The 26,549-nt window shown below is 40.8% G+C and overlaps 1 protein-coding gene across 2 annotated transcripts in view; it reads left to right on the forward strand.

Annotated features, from left to right (window-relative positions):
* Positions 1-7,790: 7,790 nt before the first annotated feature.
* Positions 7,791-26,549, forward strand: part of LOC119488983 (gamma-aminobutyric acid receptor subunit gamma-3) — a 55,004-nt gene continuing 36,245 nt past the window's right edge. For both annotated transcript variants that reach the window (XM_037771073.1, XM_037771075.1), the window contains exons 1-3: positions 7,791-8,002; positions 8,079-8,242; positions 24,708-24,775. In XM_037771073.1, the coding sequence (XP_037627001.1) occupies positions 7,938-8,002; positions 8,079-8,242; positions 24,708-24,775 (297 nt within the window). In that variant the 5' untranslated portion in view covers positions 7,791-7,937. The remainder of the gene's footprint in view (positions 8,003-8,078; positions 8,243-24,707; positions 24,776-26,549) is intronic.

Consider the following 26,549-nt stretch of genomic DNA (forward strand, 5'->3'; position numbering starts at 1 on the left):
ATTTATTTTTAATATTATTTTTGTTACATTTCATGACATATTTATTTATTTATTTATTTTTGGCAATTTTGGCAGGTTCCGCCTCCATGTACCCCTCCCTCTTTGAAAGCACAGTGCTGTCTGACCCGGTTTTATTACTTTTTAATTATTTATTATTATTTTATTATATTAAATTATTTGTAATATTATTTTGCTACATTTAATGACAAATATGTATTTATTTATTTATTTGTTTACTTAATCTTCTGTTTATTTTTCCCTTTAATTTATTCATATATATATTTGTATTAATTTCTTAATTAATTAATACATTTTTAATATTATTTTTGCAACATTTAATGACATATTTATTTATTTATCGAGTCATTTATGTATTTTTTTTTTTTTGGCAGGTTTCATCCTCCATACACCCCTCCCTCTTTGAAAGCACAGTGCTGTCTGACCAGGTTTATTTATTGATTGATTGATTTTTGTAAAATACTTATGCAGATGACCGATGTCGGGGTCTGGACCACAATGAAAACCTGAACTTTGTTTTCCTTCTTAATTGTTTTGCATACCTGATTCCAATAAAGCTTCACTGACTCCATCAGTCTGCTGTTGTCGGGCTGAAAGCTTCCAGCTATATATATATATATATATATATATATAATAGAGTATGACGCAGTAGACGGTGTATTAATGTACATATTGAGATCTATTTCCGTGGTGGACGTGATAAAACGCTGCTCTAATCTGTCCTGATGGAACAACGGTCCTCACGTGCTGCTCTGCCTTCATTACAGCCGCCTCCAGAGATCATGTTGGTTGACTCGTAAATCCATCTTGGGGGTCTCTAGTCTGTGGCGGCAACATCTGGCTCACATCTGTTTGTCGAGGATTTAGCTCCATTTAAGTTGCTTTTTCCATTCAGCTGGTCCGGTCAGTATACTCTACTCTGCTCTACTCTGCTCTACATTACTCTACGCTACTCTACTCTACTCTACTCTACTCTACACTACACTACTCTACACTACTCTACTCTACACTACTCTACTCTACTCTACACTACTCTACACTACTCTACTCTACTCTACACTACTCTACTCTACCCTACTCTACTCTACTCTACACTACTCTACACTACTCTACACTACTCTACTCTACTCTACACTACTCTACTCTACTCTACGCTACACTACTCTACTCTACTCTACACTACTCTACTCTACCCTACACTACTCTACTCTACGCTACACTACTCTACACTACTCTACACTACACTACTCTACTCTACACTACTCTACTCTACCCTACACTACTCTACTCTACACTACTCTACACTACTCTACTCTACACTACTCTACACTACTCTACTCTACTCTACACTACTCTACTCTACTCTACACTACTCTACACTACTCTACTCTACTCTACACTACTCTACTCTACTCTACACTACTCTACTCTACACTACTCTACACTACTCTACTCTACTCTACACTACTCTACTCTACCCTACACTACTCTACTCTACACTACTTTACCCTACACTACTCTACTCTGCTCTGCTCTGCTCTGCTCTACTCTACACTACTCTACTCTACACTACTCTACTCTACACTACTCTACTCTACACTACTCTACTCTGCTCTGCTCTGCTCTGCTCTACTTTACTCTACTCTTGTTTTTTTGCCGTCACCATCTTGGTTCTTTGGCTTTCGCCATCTTGGTTTTTGGCCGTTTGGCCGTGAGAACACGCTGTGAAAGGGTTAAAGTTGTAAGATGAAAACACGGACAACTCCCAGACCGGACAACGCCGTGGTAGTGACCTGTCAATCAGCAGGTAGCCCCGCCCTAAAGCATCCCCTGCTTTATGGTCTATCTGACTCTAAATGGGACCATAATTTACTAAATCAACATCATGCTGTATGAAGAAGACTTGAACCATAAACTCATGTTTACAATGTTTACTGAGGTTAACCTCTGGTGAAAACCAGTCAGTAAGTTGATTGGTGTTTCTAATGCAGTGCTTAATGTGTGTTACTGTTATTGGTCCTACTCCGGTGACAGGTAGCCAATCAGATCGCTGTATACAGGCTGCAGGGTGTTAACAGCGTGTATAGCTGGTTCTAATATAAGGCTCTATTCATTACGAGTACTATCTATGACACGTCTGAGGAATGGCTGAGTCAGCAGGAATGAGAGCGCACACACACACACACACACACACACACACACACACACACACACTGCAGCTCCTTCATCAGCATATAAATATGTGGAGCTCATGAATGGAGCCGGTTTGATTTGTGGATGCTGAGTCGGCGTTTCCTGCTGCTTCTACTCAGAGAGAACAGACCTGCTGACGTCCAGCGGCACGCAGTTACATCATATATTTATTATCTGTAACTGACCTCATATTACCATGAACAACATACTGAACAAGGACCAAACATCTGTGTTTATAGCACCACTGCCTTTAAGGAACATCAGATCATATTCTGTATATACAATATATCCCTACAAGAAAGTGTACACAATACTACACAAGTGAATTACACCTCTTCTATATCTAAATCATCAGGTCACCTTGATTCTAGCCCTGCATGCAGGTAATAAACGCCTTTTTAAATTAATGTAGTACTTTTAAAGCAGAGTAACGATGTGCCAGATGAAGGATGAAAACACACATTTAACAGGAAAGTAAATCAAATATATCAAATATAAATATAAATATAAATTAAATAAATATAATAAAAATAAAAATTAAAAATAAATAAATAAATATAAAATATAAATAAATATAAAATATAAATAAATATAAAAAAATATAAACTATAAATAAAGACAAACATCATAAACAAGAAAGGACATTAGACCCAAAAGGAGACAATAAACAAGAGTTTAAAGACATTTTAATGCACAAAACCTAAAACCTGCAGATGCTTTAATTATAAAAAGGCTTTAAAAGAAAAGTGAACATTGTCTTTGTGACGTTGAATCAAATCAACACAATATGGTGTTTTCTTCCAGGTCGATGCTCTCTGTGAGGATCGTTACAGTAATGTGTATTTCATATCATATATCCAACAACTACACAAAGTGTCACAGTCAATTATTGATCATGTGGTGTTCAGATCTGAACTCATACAAGATTCAAGAGTTTTATCTGTCACATACTCAAACAGGATGTGCAGTGAAATGTAAATCATACTCTAGTTCATAGAGACGCCTTTTGAGAGGTCAGTCAGGAGGAAACTTTTAGTCCGCTGGAAAAAAAAAGCTTGCTATTTACAGTATTTTTTAATAGTTTTATTTCAGTTTTTGCAACATTTAATCTAATTATAGCATTATTATAACATCTCACTTTGGTGCCAAAAAAAATATTATTAAATATAAATAAATGATTTGATAAAATGTGACATAAATTGATTTCTGTTTTAATTTGCTTCTTTATTTATTTACCTTTGTATTCATTTCCTTATCTATTTATTTATTCCTCTGTTTAATTTTACCTTTTATTTATTTATGTTTTTATTTGTATTATTTTTTAATTAATTAATTAATTTATAATATTATTTTTACTACATTTGATGACATATTTATTTATTTATATATATATTTATTTTGTATTTTGGCTGGTTCCGTCCTCTCTTTAATTTTCTTTTTTATTTGTTTATGTATTTATTTGTATTCATTTCATGCTGCTGCTTCTCTCCTCTATAGAACAAATACTCAGAGGTGGAAAGTAACTAAGTACATTAAATACTGTACTTCAGTTCAATTTTGAGGTACTTGTTCTGCTCCTTCCTACTTCACTACATCTCAGAGGAAATATTGTACTTTTTACTCCACTACATTTTATTTACTTTCCAGATTACGATGATTGATACAAAATATAATCAGCAAATAAACTGTGATATTATAATATCAATCTTTATTGAGTACTTTCACTTTTGAACCTTTAAGTCTACAATGATGCTCATACTTTTACTTTTATTTCTATTTTTATTATTTTAGAGCCGTCTCTGTTGTCTCTATATCGTGCACACTCTGTTTGTATCTACATATTTTATATTTTTATTTTTTATTTTCTTTGCTTTCATCGTTGATTGCATTTTCAATATTGCTTTTATTCCTAATGATGTCTGTGTTTTAACTATTGCCTGCCCGGGGACTACAGATGAAGCTCTTAGTTTTAAATATGATCTCTCCCTGTCAAATAAAGTCATATATTAAACTAAACTTTTACCAAGAAAGTAGAAAGAGTACTTCTTCCTCCACTGTTAAACAGCTCTGTGTGTGTTTCTGTAGTGAACCAGCAGAGGGCGACAGCAGGCAGCAGAGGACCACACTGTCTGTTTACCAGTATATATACAGAGTGTTTAACAGCATATATACAGTACTACTATATAGTACAATACTACTATATAGTATATACAGTCAGTATGAAGCTGTGAGTCCTGGTCCTCCTCCAGGGAAAGGTTTCCATTTTCATCAGGTTGAAAGAGAATCTGTTATTAGTCTCACTTTAACGCTGAGAAGAAGACGTGATTCTCATTATTTGGAGCCGTCAGAACCTGAATGTATATTAATAATAATAATAATAATAATGGAATGGGACACTGTGAGCGATCTGACTGTCATCAGGGATTCTTTATCTCAGCGGTTCATTTCTACCCTTCAACAGGAAAAAACACCAGAGGGACAAATTATTGTTGTTCTTTCTGTTCTCGATGATGATGATGATGATGATGATGAGCATGTGGTCATTTGTGTTATTTCTGTTTCTGTCTCTAAACAACACCTTTTATTTAAAGAGGAACTCCACATGAGGTTCAGTTTACCAGCTCTGGAGAGAGAAAACAAATAACCCTGATGATGTCATAGTGATGTCATCGGGGTTATATTGGCACTCATTAGGCTCGTTGGAGATCGCAGCGCAACGCATGGCGGTTAGATTTGTGTCCGACTTCATGCTCTGACGATAACCTCACGATAGCCAGGCGAACGCAGTTTTTAGAGCCAGCTGCTCTCCACCGACTGCAGGACCCAGGGGCATGATGGGAAACGGCTGGCAGTGGCCTGATCGAAGAGCTGATTGGCTCTTAGTTTAACAACAAACGTCCGAATTCTCTGTGTAATTGTAATATTTAACACTAGATGTAGGATATTAGTAATAATAATAATAATAATAATAATAATAATAATAATAATGATAATGATAATAATAATAATAATAATAATAATAATAATGATAATAATAATAATAATAATAATAATAATAATAATAATAATGATAATGATAATAATAATAATAATAATAATGATAATAATAATAATAATAATAATGATAATAATAATAATGATAATAATAATAATGATAATAATAATAATAATGATAATAATAATGATAATAATAATAATAATAATAATAATAATGATAATAATAATAATAATAATAATAATAATAATGATAATAATAATAATAATAATAATAATAATAATAATGAAGGTTATTTCTATACCACTTATCAACAAGCTTTAAAAGACAGACATATAATAAATGATAGAATCCAACGCCAGATAAACGCACATTTCCACATATATTTATATAAACTAATATAAATAAATCTGAACATGGTGTGAAAACTACAAGTAGCCTACAGATCAGATCACATCTAACAGGAAGTAACTGTCTCTGTGACTTTCCAGGTGAAGCGCAGTTCATCTCCAACGAGCCTGTTATATATATATATAGTGGAGGTGGAAAGTCTGAAAGAAAGTGGGGATTTAGGATGCAGGCGCTATCCAGTTGCATTATGGGAAATGCAGGTTTCCGTGTTTTTGCAGCTGATGTCTGAATGTCAGGACATCTCCACGTCTTCTGCACAGATCTGGACTTTTATTTCATTTATATGTCTCTCGTTAGTTCAGCAACGTGATGAAAGAGTGAAACGAAATCACCGGAGTTCCCCTTTAACTGTTAAATCTGTCTGTGCACACTACATCTACTGTAACCACAGAGACAGACTATAGAAACACAGCACGACGTACAACCACTAACTCTGCTACAGGTGCTTTTATTCTCCATCAGGCTGCAGGCAGCTCTAACGGAGGATGTATAACAAACTAAACCAGCTTTGTTCCAGCAGAATCACTCAGATGAACAAGTCAGAGCAACATTGCACAGATGATATAGAAGAAACATTTATTTATTTATTTATTTTATTTATTTTATTTATTTTATTTATTTATTTTATTTATTTTATTTATTTTATTTATTTTATTTATTTTATTTATTTATTTATTATATCTATTCTATTTTAGTGGTTTTAGTGGAGTCTGTGTTGTTTGTCAAATGCGTGTCAACATGGATGCTTCCTCTATACCAGTGGTTCTCAACCAGTGGTCCGGGGACCTCCCAGGGTCCTTGAGGGAGCTCCAGCGGGTCCCCAGAAACATGGTGAATAGTCTATTTTCACTATTTAACTCTAGAAGTGAGTCCAATGAGAATAAAGAGTCAAAAGAGTCCAGTCACAAAGTCTGATTTTATTTTTATTTGGCTCAGATCAACAGATCACAGATCAACAGAGCTCAGATCAATAGATCTCAGATCAACAGATCTCAGATCAGTAGATCTCAGATCACCGATCAATAGATCTCAGATCAACAGATCACAGATCAACAGATCACAGATCAACAGATCTCAGATCAATAGATCATAGATCAACAGATCTCAGATCTCAGATCTCAGATCACAGATCAACAGAGCTCAGATCAATAGATCTCAGATCAACAGATCACAGATCAACAGATCTCAGATCAAAGATCAACAGATCACAGATCAATAGATCATAGATCAACAGATCTCAGATCTCAGATCACAGGTCAACAGATCACAGATCATAGATCTCAGATCAACAGATCTCAGATCAGTAGATCTCAGATCACCGATCAATAGATCTCAGATCAACAGATCACAGATCAACAGATCTCAGATCAAAGATCAACAGATCACAGATCAACAGATCTCAGATCAATAGATCATAGATCAACAGATCTCAGATCTCAGATCTCAGATCACAGATCAACAGAGCTCAGATCAATAGATCTCAGATCAACAGATCACAGATCAACAGATCTCAGATCAAAGATCAACAGATCACAGATCAACAGATCTCAGATCAATAGATCATAGATCAACAGATCTCAGATCTCAGATCACAGGTCAACAGATCACAGATCATAGATCTCAGATCAACAGATCTCAGATCAGTAGATCTCAGATCACCGATCAATAGATCTCAGATCAACAGATCACAGATCAACAGATCTCAGATCACAGATCAACAGATCTCAGATCAATAGATCATAGATCAACAGATCTCAGATCTCAGATCACAGGTCAACAGATCACAGATCATAGATCTCAGATCAACAGATCTCAGATCAGTAGATCTCAGATCAACAGATCACAGATCAACAGATCTCAGATCAAAGATCAACAGATCTCAGATCAAAGATCAACAGATCAACAGATCACAGATCTCTCAGATCAGTAGGAGGTGATAAAGTGTAATAAAGAGTATAGATATGATACTGTTGGTGTAACAGTTAACTGATGGAGGTGTGGAGGAGTCCCCGGTACCGGGGACTGACGCACACTGACCGGAGAGCAGCTCCTGATGGATTCTGGGATTGCAGGAGGAGGATGCGCTCAGAGCGCGCGCACCTGCGTGAGATCAGCAGCAGTCTGCAGCCTCCCCTAAAGACAGTCTGCAGCCTCCCCTGTAGAGCAGTAGAGAGGAGCTGCTGAGCACCGGAGCACCGGAGGAGTTTATCACTGAACCTGAGATCTACCTGCTGGATTATCACTCACTATGAGGAGCTGTTCTCTCTGAGCCACCGAGCCGAGCCGAGCCGGACCGAGCCGTGTCTACCTGTTGAGGACCATGTCCTCCAGACCTCTGGTCCATGTCCTCCTGCTCCTGTCTGTCCTGTCTGTCCTCCTCACCTGGTGAGTGTTGTGATGCGTTCAGGGTGGATCAAACTTCCCTGTGAGTTTGTGACATTAAACAGTTGTTCCTCTGCAGCTGCGGATCCATGGAGTTCTCTGAGGAAGAGGAGGAGGAGGAAGACTCCGAGGAGGAGACAGTCAACCAGATGTTGTCTCCGAGATCTTACCAGAGCGACGCCACGGAAATACTCAACAACCTGCTGAAGGAGTACGACAAGAAGCTGAGACCAGATATAGGAGGTAACTCATCTCTCTGATCAATGCTGCTTATTGATCACAACTGATCAGCTGTCAACCTGCAGGATCAGTTAGTGTGATCTGATGTTACAGTCTGTAGAGTTAAATATCTGAAACTCTTTATAAAATGTGTCACAGGACATTTGCAAACTCATGCATATGAATGTGTCTCCTACATAGCAGCAGCTGCTTCACTATAAGTCTGGTTCTGATGCTCTGCAAGGTCAGCTGCTCCTCTCTGCTCTGTGCATGTTACCTGTGAGCTGATCAGCTGATGACATCATTGTGTTTATAGTAATGTGGTGGTGATGACTGGTCTGATTCCAGTAAAGAAGTCACAGTTTGGATGTCTAGAACATTCTGCAAGATGTTGTTGGAACCAGCATCTGTAGTCAAAACCTCCATCAGAGAACAGCTGAGGATGTGAACTGTTTATTGATCATCTTTAACTAGTGCTGTCAATCGATTAAAATATTTAATTGTGATTAATCACAGATTATTTTATCTGTTCTAAATGAACCTTAAAGGGAGATTTGTCAAGTATTTAATCCTCTTATCAACATGGGAGTGGACAAATATGCCGCTTTATGTAAATGTATGTATATATTTATTATTGTAAATCAATTAACAACACTAAACAATGACAGATATTGATCCAGAAACCCTCACAGGTACTGCATTTAGCATAAAGATTTAGCAAGTCCAAAAAAAAAGTTTTAAAAAAAGAAAGTCAGAAAAAAAGTCGAAAAATTTCGTTAAAAATTTGTAAAAACGTTTTTTAAAAAGTCAGAAAAATGTCCGACAAATATCAACAATTTTTTTTTTTCTAATGTCCGAAAAAGTAAAAAAAATGTCTGCTCAAAAATATGCTCAGATAATAACACGGCAAACTGCAGCCCAACAGGCAACAACAGCTGTCAGTGTGTCAGTGTGCTGACTTGACTATGACTTGCCCCAAACTGCATGTGATTATCATAAAGTGGGCATGTCTGTAAAGGGGAGACTCGTGGGTACCCATAGAACCCATTTACATTCACTGATCTGGAGGTCAGAGGTCAAGGGACCCCTTTGAACATGGACATGACAGTTGACAGTTTGGAGCGTTATTTAACCTCCTTCATGACCAGTTAGTCTGACATGATTGGTACCGATGGATTCATCAGGTTCTCTATTTTCATATGATACCAGTATCAGGCTATTCTTCTGCTGTTCTTTCAGACATTTTCCAGACTTTATTTTTTACTTTTTTTGAGACATTTTTGGACAATTTTTGGAGATTTCTTTTACTTTTTTGGACATTTTTTCAGACTTTTTTCAGACTTTTTTCAGACATTTGGGGACTTTTTTCCGGACAATTTTTGGACATTTATCAGAGATTTTTCCAGACTTATCATTGGAACGTTTTCAGACATTTGTTCGTACGAAAACCCCTCACACATTCACATATCTCGAGGTCAGAGGTCAAGGGACCCCTTTGAAAATGGACATGACAGTTTTTCCTCTCCAACATTTAGCGTAGGGTTCGAGTGTTATTTAACCTCCTCCATGACAACTTTGCGACTGAGCCGCTACAACCTTAAAATCACAAATTGCGTTAATGGGTTAACTTTAACAGCCCTAATTGTAATACTCTCCCAGGTCAGCTGCTTCTCTCTGCTCTATGCATGTTACCAGGGAGGTTATAAGGTGATGACATCATTGTGACATCATTATGCTTCCAGTAAAGAAGTCAGAGTCTGGATATCTAGAACATGTCCGACGCTGAGATGTTGTTGGAACCAGCATCTGTAGTCAGATCAGTAGGTTTCCTTAATAATGATAAATATTTACTGTCGTCATCATTTGTATTTACATTAGTTCTGTAATCCATTAAAATATTTAAACGTGATTAATCCATGATTGTCCATAGTTAATAACGATTAATCACAAATTACTCTACATCTTTTATCTGTTCAAAATGTACCTTAAAGGGAGATCTGATTGATACCACCACTACCTCCTGTGACCGCTGTTTGTGTCCCGTACATTAACTTTCACTTTGTCACGTTACAATCAACGTTCAGTTTCCTTTTCTCTTTATAATCATAGTAGTTTTAATTTAAGCTCAACCATGTCGTTGTTTTTCTAAACCTAACAAAGTTTGATTTCTAAAGTGACGCAGAGATGGGCGTGACAAAGCGGCGGTTTGTGACGAGTTGTGACAAGAACGTGTAAAAACAACTTAGCTGGTCGCCGTCGGTAACGCCACGACCAGTCGGTTTTATTGGAGCTGTCAAACGATTACAATATTTAAACACCATTAATCGCATGATTGTCCGTAGTTCAGTGGTGGACACACTACCCGCGTCGAGAGCGCGTGGCGGCTGCGTGGCGGCTGCGTGGCGGCTGCGTGGCGTGTTGTTTTTTATTTCGGTGTCCATGTTAACAGGTTAGAGTGGACACACTGCCCGCATGAGACACGCGTCTGATGCGCGTCTATTTTATAGAATAGAAGGCTCGCCTATTTTTCACGCGAGCTGCTCGCGTCTCAGCTGCGTGTCTCAGCAGCAACAGACAGTGAAGGTGATCTATTGACAGTATATGGACATCATATCAGCAAGATTACTACAGTTTTGTAGAACATGCAGTGACTTGGAGAGTTCCATGAATGATATAGTACGGAGTTTTAATTGTGGATTATTACTATTATTTACTAATTATCACACGTTTCTGAACCTTTCTCTGTCTAAAATAAATATAAATTATATTTATCATGAAGTTAAATGGCCATTAAAAGGCAAACTCTATGCAGAAAGAAAGGGCTGACAGCAGCAGCAGAAACACAGCCGACACGCAGCCAACACGCGTCTAGTGTGAACACCAGACTCCTGCATCACGCAGCCACCACGCGACGCAGCCGCCACGCGCTCCTGACGTTGGTAGTGTGCCCACCACTTTACAGGTTCAACCTCCGGAAGATCGATTGCGTTTATGAAAGAAAGTATAACTGAAGCTTTACTATGTAAAGTAATATATGTATATATATATATATAAACTAGTATTCAACCATTCATCACATATACGGGTCGTTTTTGACCCACATATTAGAAGTAATGATACAAATCTTTACTTCTGGGTTAAAAAAAAGAAAGATGTAAATAATGAATTCAATAGGGAGGATTGCAGAAACATCATACTTGGAATATCTGTCTAAAAAATATATAATTAAAAAAAAAATAAGTCATAGTAAGGCAAAGAATGTTTTCATTGCAACATAATTCATTGTTATTTCAGCGAGGATCAAATCAGCTGTTTGTTCCTGGCTGACCTCCATCTACAGAGGTCAAGATGGAACTCATCTGCATATCCTCATGAATATAAATTACATTTAGAGGTTGAAAAAGAATGAAAGGTTTATATTTATCATGTTGTGTATATATATACAATCTGAGAGGATGTGTTGTTGGTCACGTAGAGGCTCCGTTAACTGCTTCTGGTTCCTCTCTGAACGTCTCAGGATGCTCATCTCCTGCCATGTGGTTTATAATGAGTAATGAGAAAACGTCCAGCTGACCCTGTTGTGTTGCAGAGTGTTGACAGGAGGCTCCAGATGCTCCAGATGTGGTTCAACTTCAACTTGTGACCTCGCTGCTGATGCAGTTTGTCTCTGGCTTTAGTTGTGATGATCTTCATCATGTCTTGTTATAAATGCTGCTCTCACTGATGAAGACTCTCCTCTTCTCTTCATCTGACTGCTGCTTGTTTTTATCAAGAGGTCAGAATACACAGAGTAGACTTGATGTATCTTTAAAGCTGAAATATGTCCTCCTACTTCTCTGTGCACTATGTATCAGGGAGAGACACATGCCTGCGTCATCATCCTCACGGCTGAATATCGTTTCAACAAGACTCAGTCAAACCCAGTGTACTGTAGGTCTGCACCGTGTTCGCTCAGTCTGGGAATCTGTGTCTAAATTGTTCCACTTATAGTCTTTAGCATCTTGACTCTTGTGTACTACAGCTGTTACTATGGATGCGAGGCCAATAACCTCGACCTCTCCGACTCCAGTAAATAACCTCGACCTCTACGACTCCAGTAAATAACCTCGACCTCTTCGACTCCGGTAAATAACCCCGACCTCTCCGACTCCGGTAAATAACCTCGACCTCTTCGACTCCGGTAAATAACCCCGACCTCTCCGACTCCGGTAAATAACCTCGACCTCTTCGACTCCGGTAAATAACCCCGACCTCTCCGACTCCGGTAAATAACCTCGACCTCTTCGACTCCGGTAAATAACCCCGACCTCTCAGACTCCGGTAAATAACCTCGACCTCTCCGACTCCGGTAAATAACCTCGACCTCTTCGACTCCGGTAAATAACCTCGACCTCTCCGACTCCGGTAAATAACCTCGACCTCTCCGACTCCGGTAAATAACCTCGACCTCTCCGACTCCGGTAAATAACCCCGACCTCTCAGACTCCGGTAAATAACCCCGACCTCTCTCTGACTCCAGTAAATAACCCCGACCTCTCAGACTCCAGTAAATAACCCCGACCTCTCAGACTCCAGTAAATAACCCCGACCTCTCAGACTCCAGTAAATAACCCCGACCTCTCTCTGACTCCAGTAAATAACCCCGACCTCTCCGACTCCAGTAAATAACCCCGACCTCTCTCTGACTCCAGTAAATAACCCCGACCTCTCAGACTTCAGTAAATAACCCCGTCCTCTCCGACTTCGGTAAATAACCTCGACCTCTCCGACTCCGGTAAATAACCCCGACCTCTCCGACTCCGGTAAATAACCTCGACCTCTCCGACTCCGGTAAATAACCTCGACCTCTTCGACTCCGGTAAATAACCCCGACCTCTCTCTGACTCCAGTAAATAACCCCGACCTCTCAGACTCCAGTAAATAACCCCGACCTCTCAGACTCCAGTAAATAACCCCGACCTCTCAGACTCCAGTAAATAACCCCGACCTCTCAGACTCCAGTAAATAACCCCGACCTCTCAGACTCCAGTAAATAACCCCGTCCTCTCCGACTTCAGTAAATAACCCCGACCTCGCTCTGCTCTCTTATGTTACACATCTGGAGGTTTGTTCTTCCTCTTTCAGGTGCTTGTATTTCCCTCTGAATGCTCCATCCCCCTCCGTCTGTAGTAGAACACCAACATGAGTCAGTGTAATCAGGTAAAGATTTTACAACAACATGTAGTGACTTATGAGCCGTGTGCCGGCCGAGCGTTTATATAGATAGATCAGCGTCCTCCTCCTCCTCCTCCTCCTCCTCCTCCTCCTCACAGAGAGGGAAATGTTCTGACCTGAAACAACAGAGATGTTTCAGCTGCACATTTACTATAAAACAAACCATTCACTTCATGCAAAGCTGCTGGTTTATCTCATTCTTTATGTGTGGACCGTTGGAGATGAGGGTGCACCATGAAGGACAACGTGAATACTGATAGTGAGCAGGTCGGCCTACAGGAAGAGAATAATCTATCAGAGAGAATACATTCTGAGTCATCTCTGAAGATATTATTCAGGGCTTTTTTATTGGGCATCAACCTCACGTTTACGCACATATTCTCGAAAAAAAAAAAAATAGACTTGAAGCGTAGAACGCCCGATCACGTTGAGTTAAACAGGTTGAGTCTATCTATCCATCTATCTATTCATCTACGTCTATATTTATGAAACAACAACACGGAGGCTCCGTAGTCTGAACCAGGACGGAGAACTTTATTACTCCTTTCAACCTGGACAAAGACAGCTCAGACCAGAGGTCGTGAACAGAGGTCGTGACCAGAGGTCGTGACTAGAAGGTAACATGCAAACTGTGAAAACTTGCAAAAACTTTCGTGAGACTCGCTGCCCGACGATCGTGACCTTAAAGTTGCAGTGGGTAGAAATGGTGCAAATATGATTAAAAAAAAGTCGTTTTTATTGTTTCTTGTTCTTGTTTTTATGAACACACTTTGACTGTAAAAGAAGAAAGAAGTGTACTAATGTTGCTCTGGTGCTCCGCCTCCTGAATATGCATCACCTCCTCCACCTTCAACCAGCTCTGGAGTCTGCAGCTACTTCCTGGGTGACAGATGATCGTCCGCGGTCCAGTTAGCCGGAGGGAGGTGATCTGTTCTGCTCTCTGAATATTTCACAGTCACTGAGCTGCAGCTCAAAGAACGTACAGACGCCAAACAGGAACGGGCTGCGACTTCCCCACAGGTAGTGATGTCATCGGGACTTCCTGCTGCTGGCTGATGTGATTAACGAGGAGTTTAATATGAGCAGCAGTTACTGCAGCGGTATGGAGGACGGAAGCTGACAAAATATTAAATAAATAAATGACTCAATAAATGAATAAATATGTCATTAAATGAGTCCAAAAATAATATTAAAAATAATTAATAATATATATTATATAATAATAATTGATAAAAATGTGACATAAATTAATATTTGTTTTAATTGTTATGTACCTTTTTATTAATTTCCTTACTTATTTATTCTTCTGTTTAATTTTTCCTTTTATTAATGAATGTATTTATTTTTTATTATTTTTTAATTAATCAATTAAATAATGAATTCATTAATATTATTTATTTATTTTTGCATTTATCTTTTATTTATGTATTTATTTATATTTATATTATTTTTAATTAATTAATTCATATTATTATTTATTTATTTATGTTTGCATTTATTTAGTATTTATTTATTTTTGCACTTATCTTTTAAATATTTAATATTTGTTTTTAAATGAATGTATTTATTAATGTGTGATTAATTTCCGATTAATCGCGACTACCCATAGAACCCATTTTCATTCACATATCTTTAGGTCAGAGGTCAAGGGACCCCTTTGAAAATATTGCTAGTTTTTCCTCGCCAAAATTTTGCGAAAGTTCGTAGCGTTATTTAGCGCTCTTCAAACCAGTATCTTCACTCTAGCTTTAAAACTGAGCCGCTACGACCAAAAAATCACAAGTTGTGTTAGTTTATATTATATTTAAATATTAATCAGAAAGTTACCCGGCACTATTCAGCCTTCAGAGAGTGAAGTTAATCCTCTTTATTCCTCTTCATCACCTCGTCCTCGTACCGGTTTATTATTGGAAATCAAAGATGGATTATCTCCATTCAGGAGAGGAAGAGGAGGGAAGATCCAAACCCACTCAGGATAACATGAAGGTCAACAAAGGTCAAAGGAATCGATCAGTTCGATGAGTCATATCAAGAGGAAGTTTAATCAGCTCATTAGATATTTCAGTAAACAGAGAGAGTTTTATCACCGACTGATTCTCTTTAGTTAAATAGAAACGTCAGTTCTAGATGTTGAACACTTTATTCCGTCTGTCATGGATCATGTTTCTGTTCTTTTCTTCTCCTCCTGTCGGGCTCAGACTCTCTGATGAAGCTGACAGTCTAACGTGACCTGAAGGACACTTTCTAATTTTACATTCACATGAAAAGGCGAATAAGGCGTCCGTCCATCAGACCCGTTACCGTCTCCGTGGACGTCTTCATCATCATCCTCATCCTCCTCCTCCTCTCCATCCTCCTTCTCCTCCACTTCCTCCTCCTCCTCCTCCTCCTCCTCTTCCTCCTTCTCCTCCTCCTCCTCCTCTCCATCCTCCTCCTCCTCCTCCTCCTCCTCGTCCTCCTCCTCCTCCTCTTCCTCGTCCTCCTCATCCTCCTCCTTCCTCCTCCTCCTCCTCCTCCTCCCCCTCCTCCTCCTCTTCCTCCTCCTCCTCCTCCTCCTCCCAGGAGGTGATTGTATAAACTTGTTATCTCTCTGTTGTCTTCCTCTTGTTGTTTAAATCTCCTCCTCTTATTGTGTTGGTTTGTGAGGAGACGTCAGGCTGAACGCTGATCAGCTGACCTGTTGAATATTTCACTGATAAATAATAAATTAATATCTAGTTGCCATTACCTATTGTTACCTATTGTTACCTATTGTTACCTATTGTTACCTATTGTCCTGAAGGTAATGAGCTGTCCCTGTTTCCTGAATGACTCGTGTCTCAGCCTGTAACCGCTGCTGAGTGGCGTCGTATGAAGCATCAGAATTACAGCCTGCAACACAATAATCGCTGCATAATGAAGAGAGTAGAATGTGATGCAGCTTCGTTGTCAAAGAGACGTCATTAACCGCTGAACTCACCGCTGAACTAACTGCTGAACTAACCGCTGAACTAGCGCTGAACTAACCACTTAACTAACCTCTGAACTAACCGCTGAACTAAGCGCTGAACTAACCGCTGAACAAACCTCTGAACTAACCGCTGAACAAACCTCTGAACTAACCGCTGAACAAACCTCTGAACAAACCTCTGAACTAACCGCTGAACAAACCTCTGAACTAACCGCTGAACTAACCGCTGAACTAAGCGCTGAACTAACCGCTGAACAAACCTCTGAACTAACCGCTGAACTAACCGCTGAACTAAGCGCTGAACTAACCGCTGAACAAACCTCTGAACTAACCGCTGAACTAACTGCTGAACTAACCGCTGAACTAGCGCTGAACTAACCACTTAACTAACCTCTGAACTAACCGCTGAACTAACCGCTGAACTAACCTCTGAACTAACCGCTGAACTAACCACTTAACTAACCTCTGAACTAACCTCTGAACTAACCGCTGAACTAACTGCTGAACTAACCGCTGAACTAGCGCTGAACTAACCACTTAACTAACCTCTGAACTAACCGCTGAACTAAGCGCTGAACTAACCGCTGAACAAACCTCTGAACTAACCGCTGAACAAACCTCTGAACTAACCGCTGAACAAACCTCTGAACAAACCTCTGAACTAACCGCTGAACAAACCTCTGAACTAACCGCTGAACTAACCGCTGAACTAAGCGCTGAACTAACCGCTGAACAAACCTCTGAACTAACCGCTGAACTAACCGCTGAACTAAGCGCTGAACTAACCGCTGAACAAACCTCTGAACTAACCGCTGAACTAACTGCTGAACTAACCGCTGAACTAGCGCTGAACTAACCACTTAACTAACCTCTGAACTAACCGCTGAACTAACCGCTGAACTAACCTCTGAACTAACCGCTGAACTAACCACTTAACTAACCTCTGAACTAACCGCTGAACTAACCGCTGAACTAACCTCTGAACTAACCGCTGAACAAACCTCTGAACTAACCGCTGAACTAACCGCTGAACTAACCACTTAACTAACCTCTGAACTAACCGCTGAACTAACCGCTGAACTAACCTCTGAACTAACCGCTGAACAAACCTCTGAACTAACCGCTGAACTAACCGCTGAACTAACCGCTGAACTAACCGCTGAACTAACCACTTAACTAACCTCTGAACTAACCGCTGAACTAACCGCTGAACTAACCGCTGAACTAAGCGCTGAACTAACCGCTGAACAAACCTCTGAACTAACCGCTGAACTAACCGCTGAACTAACCGCTGAACTAGCGCTGAACTAACCACTTAACTAACCGCTGAACTAACCGCTGAACAAACCTCTGAACTAACCGCTGAACTAACCGCTGAACTAACCACTGAACTAACCTCTGAACTAACCGCTGAACAAACCTCTGAACTAACCGCTGAACTAACCGCTGAACTAACCGCTGAACTAACCACTGAACAAACCTCTGAACTAACCGCTGAACTAACCGCTGAACTAAGCGCTGAACTAACCGCTGAACAAACCTCTGAACTAACCGCTGAACTAACTGCTGAACTAACCGCTGAACTAGCGCTGAACTAACCACTTAACTAACCTCTGAACTAACCGCTGAACTAACCGCTGAACTAACCTCTGAACTAACCGCTGAACTAACCACTTAACTAACCTCTGAACTAACCGCTGAACTAACCGCTGAACTAACCTCTGAACTAACCGCTGAACAAACCTCTGAACTAACCGCTGAACTAACCGCTGAACTAACCACTTAACTAACCTCTGAACTAACCGCTGAACTAACCGCTGAACTAACCTCTGAACTAACCGCTGAACAAACCTCTGAACTAACCGCTGAACTAACCGCTGAACTAACCGCTGAACTAACCGCTGAACTAACCACTTAACTAACCTCTGAACTAACCGCTGAACTAACCGCTGAACTAAGCGCTGAACTAAGCGCTGAACTAACCGCTGAACAAACCTCTGAACTAACCGCTGAACTAACCGCTGAACTAACCGCTGAACTAGCGCTGAACTAACCACTTAACTAACCGCTGAACTAACCGCTGAACAAACCTCTGAACTAACCGCTGAACTAACCGCTGAACTAACCACTGAACTAACCTCTGAACTAACCGCTGAACAAACCTCTGAACTAACCGCTGAACTAACCGCTGAACAAACCTCTGAACTAACCGCTGAACTAACCACCACTGAACTAACCTCTGAACTAACCGCTGAACAAACCTCTGAACTAACCGCTGAACTAACCGCTGAACTAACCGCTGAACTAACCGCTGAACAAACCGCTGAACAAACCACTGAACTAACCTCTGAACTAACCGCTGAACAAACCTCTGAACTAACCGCTGAACTAACCGCTGAACTAACCGCTGAACTAACCGCTGAACTAACCACTGAACAAACCTCTGAACTAACCGCTGAACAAACCTCTGAACTAACCGCTGAACTAACCGCTGAACAAACCTCTGAACTAACCGCTGAACTAACCGCTGAACAAACCTCTGAACTAACCGCTGAACTAACCGCTGAACAAACCGCTGAACAAACCTCTGAACTAACCGCTGAACTAACCGCTGAACTAACCGCTGAACTAACCGCTTTGTTTGTTGGTTGGTTTGTTTGTTGGTTGGTTTGTTTGTTGGTTGGTTTGTTGGTTTGTTGCTTGGTTGGTTTGTTGGTTGGTTGGTTGGTTTGTTTGTTGGTTGGTTTGTTTGTTGGTTGGTTTGTTTGTTGGTTGGTTTGTTGGTTTGTTGGTTTGTTGGTTGGTTTGTTTGTGGGTTTGTTGGTTGGTTTGTTTGTTGGTTGGTTTGTTGGTTGGTTTGTTTGTTGGTTTGTTGGTTTGTTTGTTTTTTTGTTTGTTTGTTTTTTTGTTTGTTTTTTTTTTTTTTTGTTTGTTTGTTTGTTGGTTGTTTTGTTGGTTGGTTTGTTGGTTGGTTTGTTTGTTGGTTGGTCTGTTGGTTGGTTTGTTGGTTTGTTAGTTGGTTGGTTTGTTGGTTTGTTGGTTTGTTGGTTTGATGGTTTGTTTGTTGGTTTGTTTGTTTGTTGGTTTGTCGGTTGGTTTGTTTGTTGGTTTGTTTGTTGGTTGGTTTGTTTGTTTGTTTGATTGTTTGTTTGTTGGTTTGTTGGTTGGTTTGTTGTTTTTTTGGTTGGTTTGTTGGTTGGTTTGTTTGTTTGTTTGTTGGTTGGTTTGTTGGTTGGTTGGTTGGTTGGTTTGTTTGTTGGTTTGTCCGTTTGCAGGATTACTCCAAAAGTCTGTGATGGATTTGAAAGACATTTTTTGGAGGGGTGTGGTATGGCACAATGAACAACCCATTAGATTTTGGTGGAGATCCGGATTCGGGAATTTGTTTTAATAACTCCGCTCAGCCCGAGCATTAACACCACAGGCCTTAAGACATGCGCAGTGTAACTGCCTCTTTCCTTCTGCCTCCAGAGAGAGCGCGGGGGGGGGGGGGGGGGGGACAACTATAGATTCTGTGTTTTTTCACAATAAACTCGGTGAAATCACAGTTGAGTTCAACCAAAGCACACTTGGTGATTGTTGGAAAGAGTAACAACGACGGTTTAGGTGAGTTTTATTTTGTTTCTGTCCAGTTTGAATGAAGTGTTTTACGATGCTCCGCTACGAACAGCTGATCTCAACATAAATCACTCCTCAATCATAATACTATAGACTCCTCCTCCTCCCAGGAACCGCCCAGCCCCCCCCCTCCCCCCCAGTCGTCCCCCGACAGAGTTCATGCTCGGAGTGAATCTGTCATTTAAAGGCTGAACTCTTCCAGCAGCTCAGTGACAGCTGTGACACTCTGCTGCCACGAGCGCTCAGCTCTCATCTCCATAGCTGAGAGCTCCCCTTCATTTTACATTACCTGTCTTTGGAGTCTTCACGTCTCAACCAATTAAGTCCACAGCAAGACCGTTTCCAGCTGCCGGTCTCGGCTCCAGCGCCGCGTTCAACGTGCTAACAGACGGCGCTCTGGAGGACACTTCTGGAGAGTCCCTGCTGAGACAGCTCCTCAAAAAACACACTACACTATATTCATAATATATTCATAATCACACAGCACCTGGTGAGAGACACTGACACACTGAGACAGAGACACTGACACAGAGACACTGAGACACTGAGACGCTGACACAGAGACACTGAGACACTGAGACACTGAGATACGGACACAGAGACAGAGACACTGAGACACTGAGACACTGAGACACTGACACAGAGACACTGAGACACTGAGACACAGAGACACTGAGACACTGACACAGAGACGCTGAGACACTGAGACACAGAGACACTGAGACGCTGACACAGAGACGCTGAGACACTGAGACACTGACACGGAGACACTGAGACACTGACACAGAGACACTGAGACACTGAGACACAGAGACACTGAGACGCTGACACAGAGACGCTGAGACACTGAGACACTGACACGGAGACACTGAGACACTGACACAGAGACGCTGAGACACTGAGACACAGAGACACTGAGACGCTGACACAGAGACGCTGAGACACTGAGACACTGACACGGAGACACTGAGACACTGACACAGAGACACTGAGACACTGAGACACTGAGATACGGACACAGAGACAGAGACGCAGAGACGCAGAGACGCTGAGACACTGAGACACAGAGACACAGAGACACTGAGACGCAGAGACGCTGAGACACTGAGACACAGAGACACTGAGACACTGAGACACTGTAGAAACCTCTTAAAATAACAGTAAAAAACGGCTTCACAGATCTGGATGTAATATCTGACTAAACCACTCCAGAGTCTTTTAGGATTCGTTCTCATTTGTTTAAATCTCGTTCTGTAAATCACAGAATGATCAGCAGCGTTTAACTCCGTATAATCACCAGAAGAGACAGAGACGCAATTCAGACTCTCCTACGAGTCAGTTAACAGCTCACTGTCTAAACTGTCAGCTAATAATGTCCTGCAACACGAGAAACCACCACGAGACAGGAATCAGAGTAATGTAGTAGTTTTGCATCTCTTTTTTCATCTCTTTGTAGTTGTTTTGCATCTCTGTGTAGTTGTTTTGCATCTCTGTGTAGTTGTTTTGCATCTCTGTGTAGTTGTTTTGCATCTCTGTGTAGTTGTGTTGCATCTCTGTGTAGTTGTTTTGCATCTCTGTGTAGTTGTTTTGCATCTCTGTGTAGTTGTTTTGCATCTCTGTGTAGTTGTTTTGCATCTCTGTGTAGTTGTTTTGCATCTCTTTGCAGTTGTTTTGTATCTCTTTGTAGTTGTTTTGCATCTCTTTGCAGTTGTTTTGCATCTCTTTGTAGTTGTTTTGCATCTCTGTGTAGTTGTTTTGCATCTCTTTGTAGTCGTTTTGCATTTCTTTGTAGTCGTTTTGCATCTCTTCGTAGTTGTTTTGCATCTCTTTGTAGTCGTTTTGCATCTCTTTTTGGTCGTTTTGCTTCGCTTCGTAGTTGTTTGGCATTGCTTTGTAAACGTTTTGTGTCTCTTTTTGGTTGTTTTGCATCTCTTTGTACATTTTTTGGGTCAGTTTTTGGTAGTTTTGCATCTCTTTTTGGTCGTTTTACATTTTATTTGCCCCTAACCTGTAGGGCCCCTAACCTGTAGGGCCTCTAACCTGTAGGGCCCGTCACCTGTAGGGCCCCTAACCTGTAGGGCCTCTGTGCTCAGTAGGCCCGTTCAGTAATCCATCCATGAACACTCCTCTCCTCTCCTGAGCTGATCTTCTTATTCAGTTGGAGTGTATTCATATGCAGATATTTAATCTGATTAATAAAGATCAATAATAACTGTGATCTGAGAAGGTTTCATCAGGTCACTCCACCAAAAGTTCTGTGTTAATAATAAAGTCGGACATGATCAGAGTTTCACAGCAGTCGTTGTATAAAACACAGACAAAGAGAAGACGAAGACAGACGTTGGACAGATAAACTGGTTCATTACACGGTTTCTAAAAGAGAATATCACAGAGAAGCTTTAATCTAATTCAGATTACTAATCTATATACGTCATGATATAAAGGTGGATCGCTGCGTCAGCCTGTCTCCTCTGAATCAGACTCATACGTAACTCATTTACATCAGTTATTCATGTTGAGCAGGAAGTCGTGTGACGTTCATACGGAGCGATGAACAGGTAGAACGTGGAGGTCGACGGTAACACGAGGATGTTACTGAGATACACGGAGAGCGTTCTCCATCTTCATCCACAGATTACATTTCAATTGATTCTCTTCTCAAGGTCCTCACCTTGTGTCTCTTTTAGATTAGATCCCACTTTCAAATCATAAATGCTCATTTAGACATCCGTCCGACGTCATGTCCAGCTGTACGGAGACATCCGTCCGACGTCATGTCCAGCTGGACGGAGACATCCGTCCGACGTCATGTCCAGCTGGACGGGAACGTCTAGATCTACACCCTCTAATCTAGAGAGGAAAGATCAGCAGACTGTCCACATTTCACTACATAAAGTATAATAATTCTACAGCTCGTGGCGATAATGATTAACAGCGAGGTGAAAGGAGTCCTGATTGGGCGTGAGTTCACCCTCAGATATCTCTATTCATCCCTCCGTAAATCAGAAAACACTGTCAACAGCCGTCAAACATCCAGTTTCTGCATGTTTTTGGAATAAAATGTATAAATCAGGTTATTAATGGTATCTGAACAAACCCCTCCGGAAAAACCTCTGCAGCGCTAGATGTTTTGAGTTTCTTTGTAGTCAATTTGCATCTCTTTGTAGACATTTTGTGTTTCTTTGCAGTAGTTTTGCATCTCTTTGTAGACATTTTGCATCTCTGTGTAGTTGTTTTGCATCTCTGTGTAGTTGTTTTGCATCTCTGTGTAGTTGTGTTGCATCTCTGTGTAGTTGTTTTGCATCTCTGTGTAGTTGTGTTGCATCTCTGTGTAGTTGTTTTGCATCTCTGTGTAGTTGTTTTGCATCTCTGTGTAGTTGTTTTGCATCTCTGTGTAGTTGTTTTGCATCTCTGTGTAGTTGTTTTGCATCTCTGTGTAGTTGTTTTGCATCTCTGTGTAGTTGTTTTGCATCTCTGTGTAGTTGTGTTGCATCTCTGTGTAGTTGTTTTGCATCTCTGTGTAGTTGTTTTGCATCTCTGTGTAGTTGTTTTGCAAATAGATTGTTCAGAATACAGACAATTATTTTTTTGTATTACAAGTTTTCTATAATGTTATCTGAAAGAAGACGTGTTCTGGAAGCAAAATTATCCAAATCTCTAAATGGTCCCGTGCATGAAGAACGATGTTTTAGCCTGTTTTAGTGGTTCTCCTTTAAAGAACCAACAATATAAAGCCTTACTCTGCTATGCAGGAACACGGTTGTCTGTCCTTCATGTGAGTTGTCAAGACGTCGGCTGTCTGACGTTTACATGGTTTTAATGTCCTCTTCATTCATAATACTCTGCTGACTAATTATATAATGAATGAAGCTCTCAATCTGTAGTCCTGTCTACTTCTCTCTGATATTTCAGATTGATTATTCCAGATATTTAGAGCGTTTTACCGGCGTCTGGTAGTCGCTTTCAGTCCAACATGGTGGCAGCGTAGCTCTGCTGCTGGGCGCTGATGTTGACATGGAACAAACACTTTCACCTCTTAGTAATATACGTTCTTCGTCCTCTTCACGCAGTCCTCCATGTTTCTACACAACGGAAAAACCAAACACCGTCTCTATAGAGAGACTGTCACGCCTTAATCCAACACATCAGCAGTTTATAAAGAAGTCAACCTGCTAATAAATCACTGATTCTTCCTCTGAGTGTTAAACCTCTTCTCTCTTTCTTCTCCTGCTCATGAGCTTTTGCTCTTTTTTAATTTGTTGAGTTATCTTCTACCTTCAGGTTAGATCTGGGATTAACCACCACGGTGCTTCATCCTGGTCCAATCAGGGACAGAAGCTCCGCTGGTTTATCAGTTAATAACATTCATCTGGTTCCCAGGTGGGATCCACTCCTTAATTAGTTGGCTGGACTGAGAACCAGCGGACCTCCCTGCACGGAGCCGTCAGTAACAGGATGTTGTGTTATGGTTCAGTCGGCGGCCTGTTGCTCAGATAATGTGTGAAAGCATGGGTCCATAATTCAGCTGCATTGAAGAGGAGTTTTCTGACGGGAGTTTATGTGATGAAGATTGATGTGTGATTAGTATTAACAAGCGGAGCTCCCAGAGGACGCCGTCACACAGCAGATATCCAGAAGTGTCATCGATCCGGCTGCACTTTGACTCCGTCTGATCAATAATCATTATTATTCTCTGTTTCTCCACAGTTAAACCGATCGTTATAGATGTGGACATTTATGTGAACAGCATCGGACCGGTGTCCTCAATAAATATGGTGAGTCCATCCCTTTCATTACTGTTTGGTTTACACACAGCTCCGTCTTCTTCATGGTGGCACAAAGGCTGGCTCTGCTTGGTAACTGGGTAGAGTTGTCTCATCTTGAAGTGAGCGTTGCTGCTAGTTTGGTGTGAGAGGAGAGTTGACTGCAGCTGAGATGCTGTTTAGCAGGATGATGATGTTCTGGTGAGAAGAGACGTCTGTCTTCAGAGCAGCATCGCTGCCAGTAAGCGGCGTGTAATGAGCTGAGCTTCTTAATGGTTTCAAAACAACATCCTGACTAAACTTTGACATATACAGTGGAGGAAATAAGTATTTGATCCCTTGCCGATTTTGTAAGTTTGCCCACTGACAAAGAAAAGAACGGTCTATAATTTTAATGGTAGGTTTATTTTAACAGTGAGAGACAGAATATTAAAAAAAAAATCCAGAAAATCACATCATATAAAAGTTATAAATTGATTTGCATTTGATTGTGGGAAATAAGTATTTGATCCCCTAGCAACCAGCAAGTATTCTGGCCCCCACAGACCGGTTAGATTAGTCCTCGCTTTATTAGTAGTCGCTTTAAGAAAGTACTCAGAATCTCAACTTGTTACGTGTGTAAAAGACACCTGTCTCAACTCATTACCTGTATAAAAGACAAAGAATCAGAATCAGATTCCAACCTCTCCACCATGGGCAAGACCAAAGAGCTCTCTAAGGACGTCAGGGACAAGATTGTAGACCTGCACAAGGCTGGAATGGGCTACAAGACCATCGGCAAGCAGCTTTGTGAGAAGGAGACAACTGTTGGTGCGATTATTCGGAAATGGAAGGAACACAAAATGACCATCAATCTCCCTCGGTCTGGGGCTCCACGCAAGATCTCGTCTTGTGGGGTAACGATGATCATGAGAAAGGTGAGGGATCAGCCCAGAACTACACGGGAGGAACTTCTTAATGATCTCAAGACAGCTGGAACCACAATCACCAAGAAAACCATTGGTAACACACTACACCGTAATGGACTAAAATCCTGCAGCGCCCACAAGGTCCCCCTGCTCAAGAAGGAACATGTACAGGCCCGTCTGTTTGCCAATGAACACCTCAATGATTCAGAGAAGGCTTGGGAGAAGGTGAAGTGGTCAGATGAGACCAAAATCGAGCTCTTTGGCATCAACTCAACTCGCCGTGTTTGGAGGAAGAGAAATGCTGACTATTACCCCAAGAACACCATCCCCACCGTCAAGCATGGAGGTGGAAACATTATGCTTTGGGGGTGTTTCTCTGCTATGGGGACAGGACGACTTCACCGCATCGAAGAGAGGATGGACGGGGCCATGTACTGGGAAATCTTGGGCGACAACCTCCTTCCCTCAGCCAGGACACTGAAAATGGGCCGTGGATGGGTCTTCCAGCACGACAATGACCCAAAACATACGGCCAACGCAACAAAGGAGTGGCTCAAGAAGAAGCACATTAAGGTCATGGAGTGGCCTAGCCAGTCTCCGGACCTTAATTCCATAGAAAATCTGTGGAGGGAGCTGAAGCTTCGAGTTGCAAAGCGACAGCCTCGAAACCTTAAGGATTTGGAGATGATCTGCAAAGAGGAGTTGACCAAAATCCCTCCTGAGATGTTCACAAACCTGGTGACCAACTACAAGAAACGTCTGACCTCTGTGCTTGCCAACAACGTTTCTCCACCAAGTACTGAGTCATCTTTTGCTAGGGGATCAAATACTTATTTCCCGCAATCAAATGCAAATCAATTTATAACTTTTATATGATG

The sequence above is a fragment of the Sebastes umbrosus genome, chromosome 5 (genome assembly GCF_015220745.1).
Source record: "Sebastes umbrosus isolate fSebUmb1 chromosome 5, fSebUmb1.pri, whole genome shotgun sequence".
In the NCBI taxonomy this organism is placed as follows: Eukaryota; Metazoa; Chordata; class Actinopteri; order Perciformes; family Sebastidae; genus Sebastes; species Sebastes umbrosus.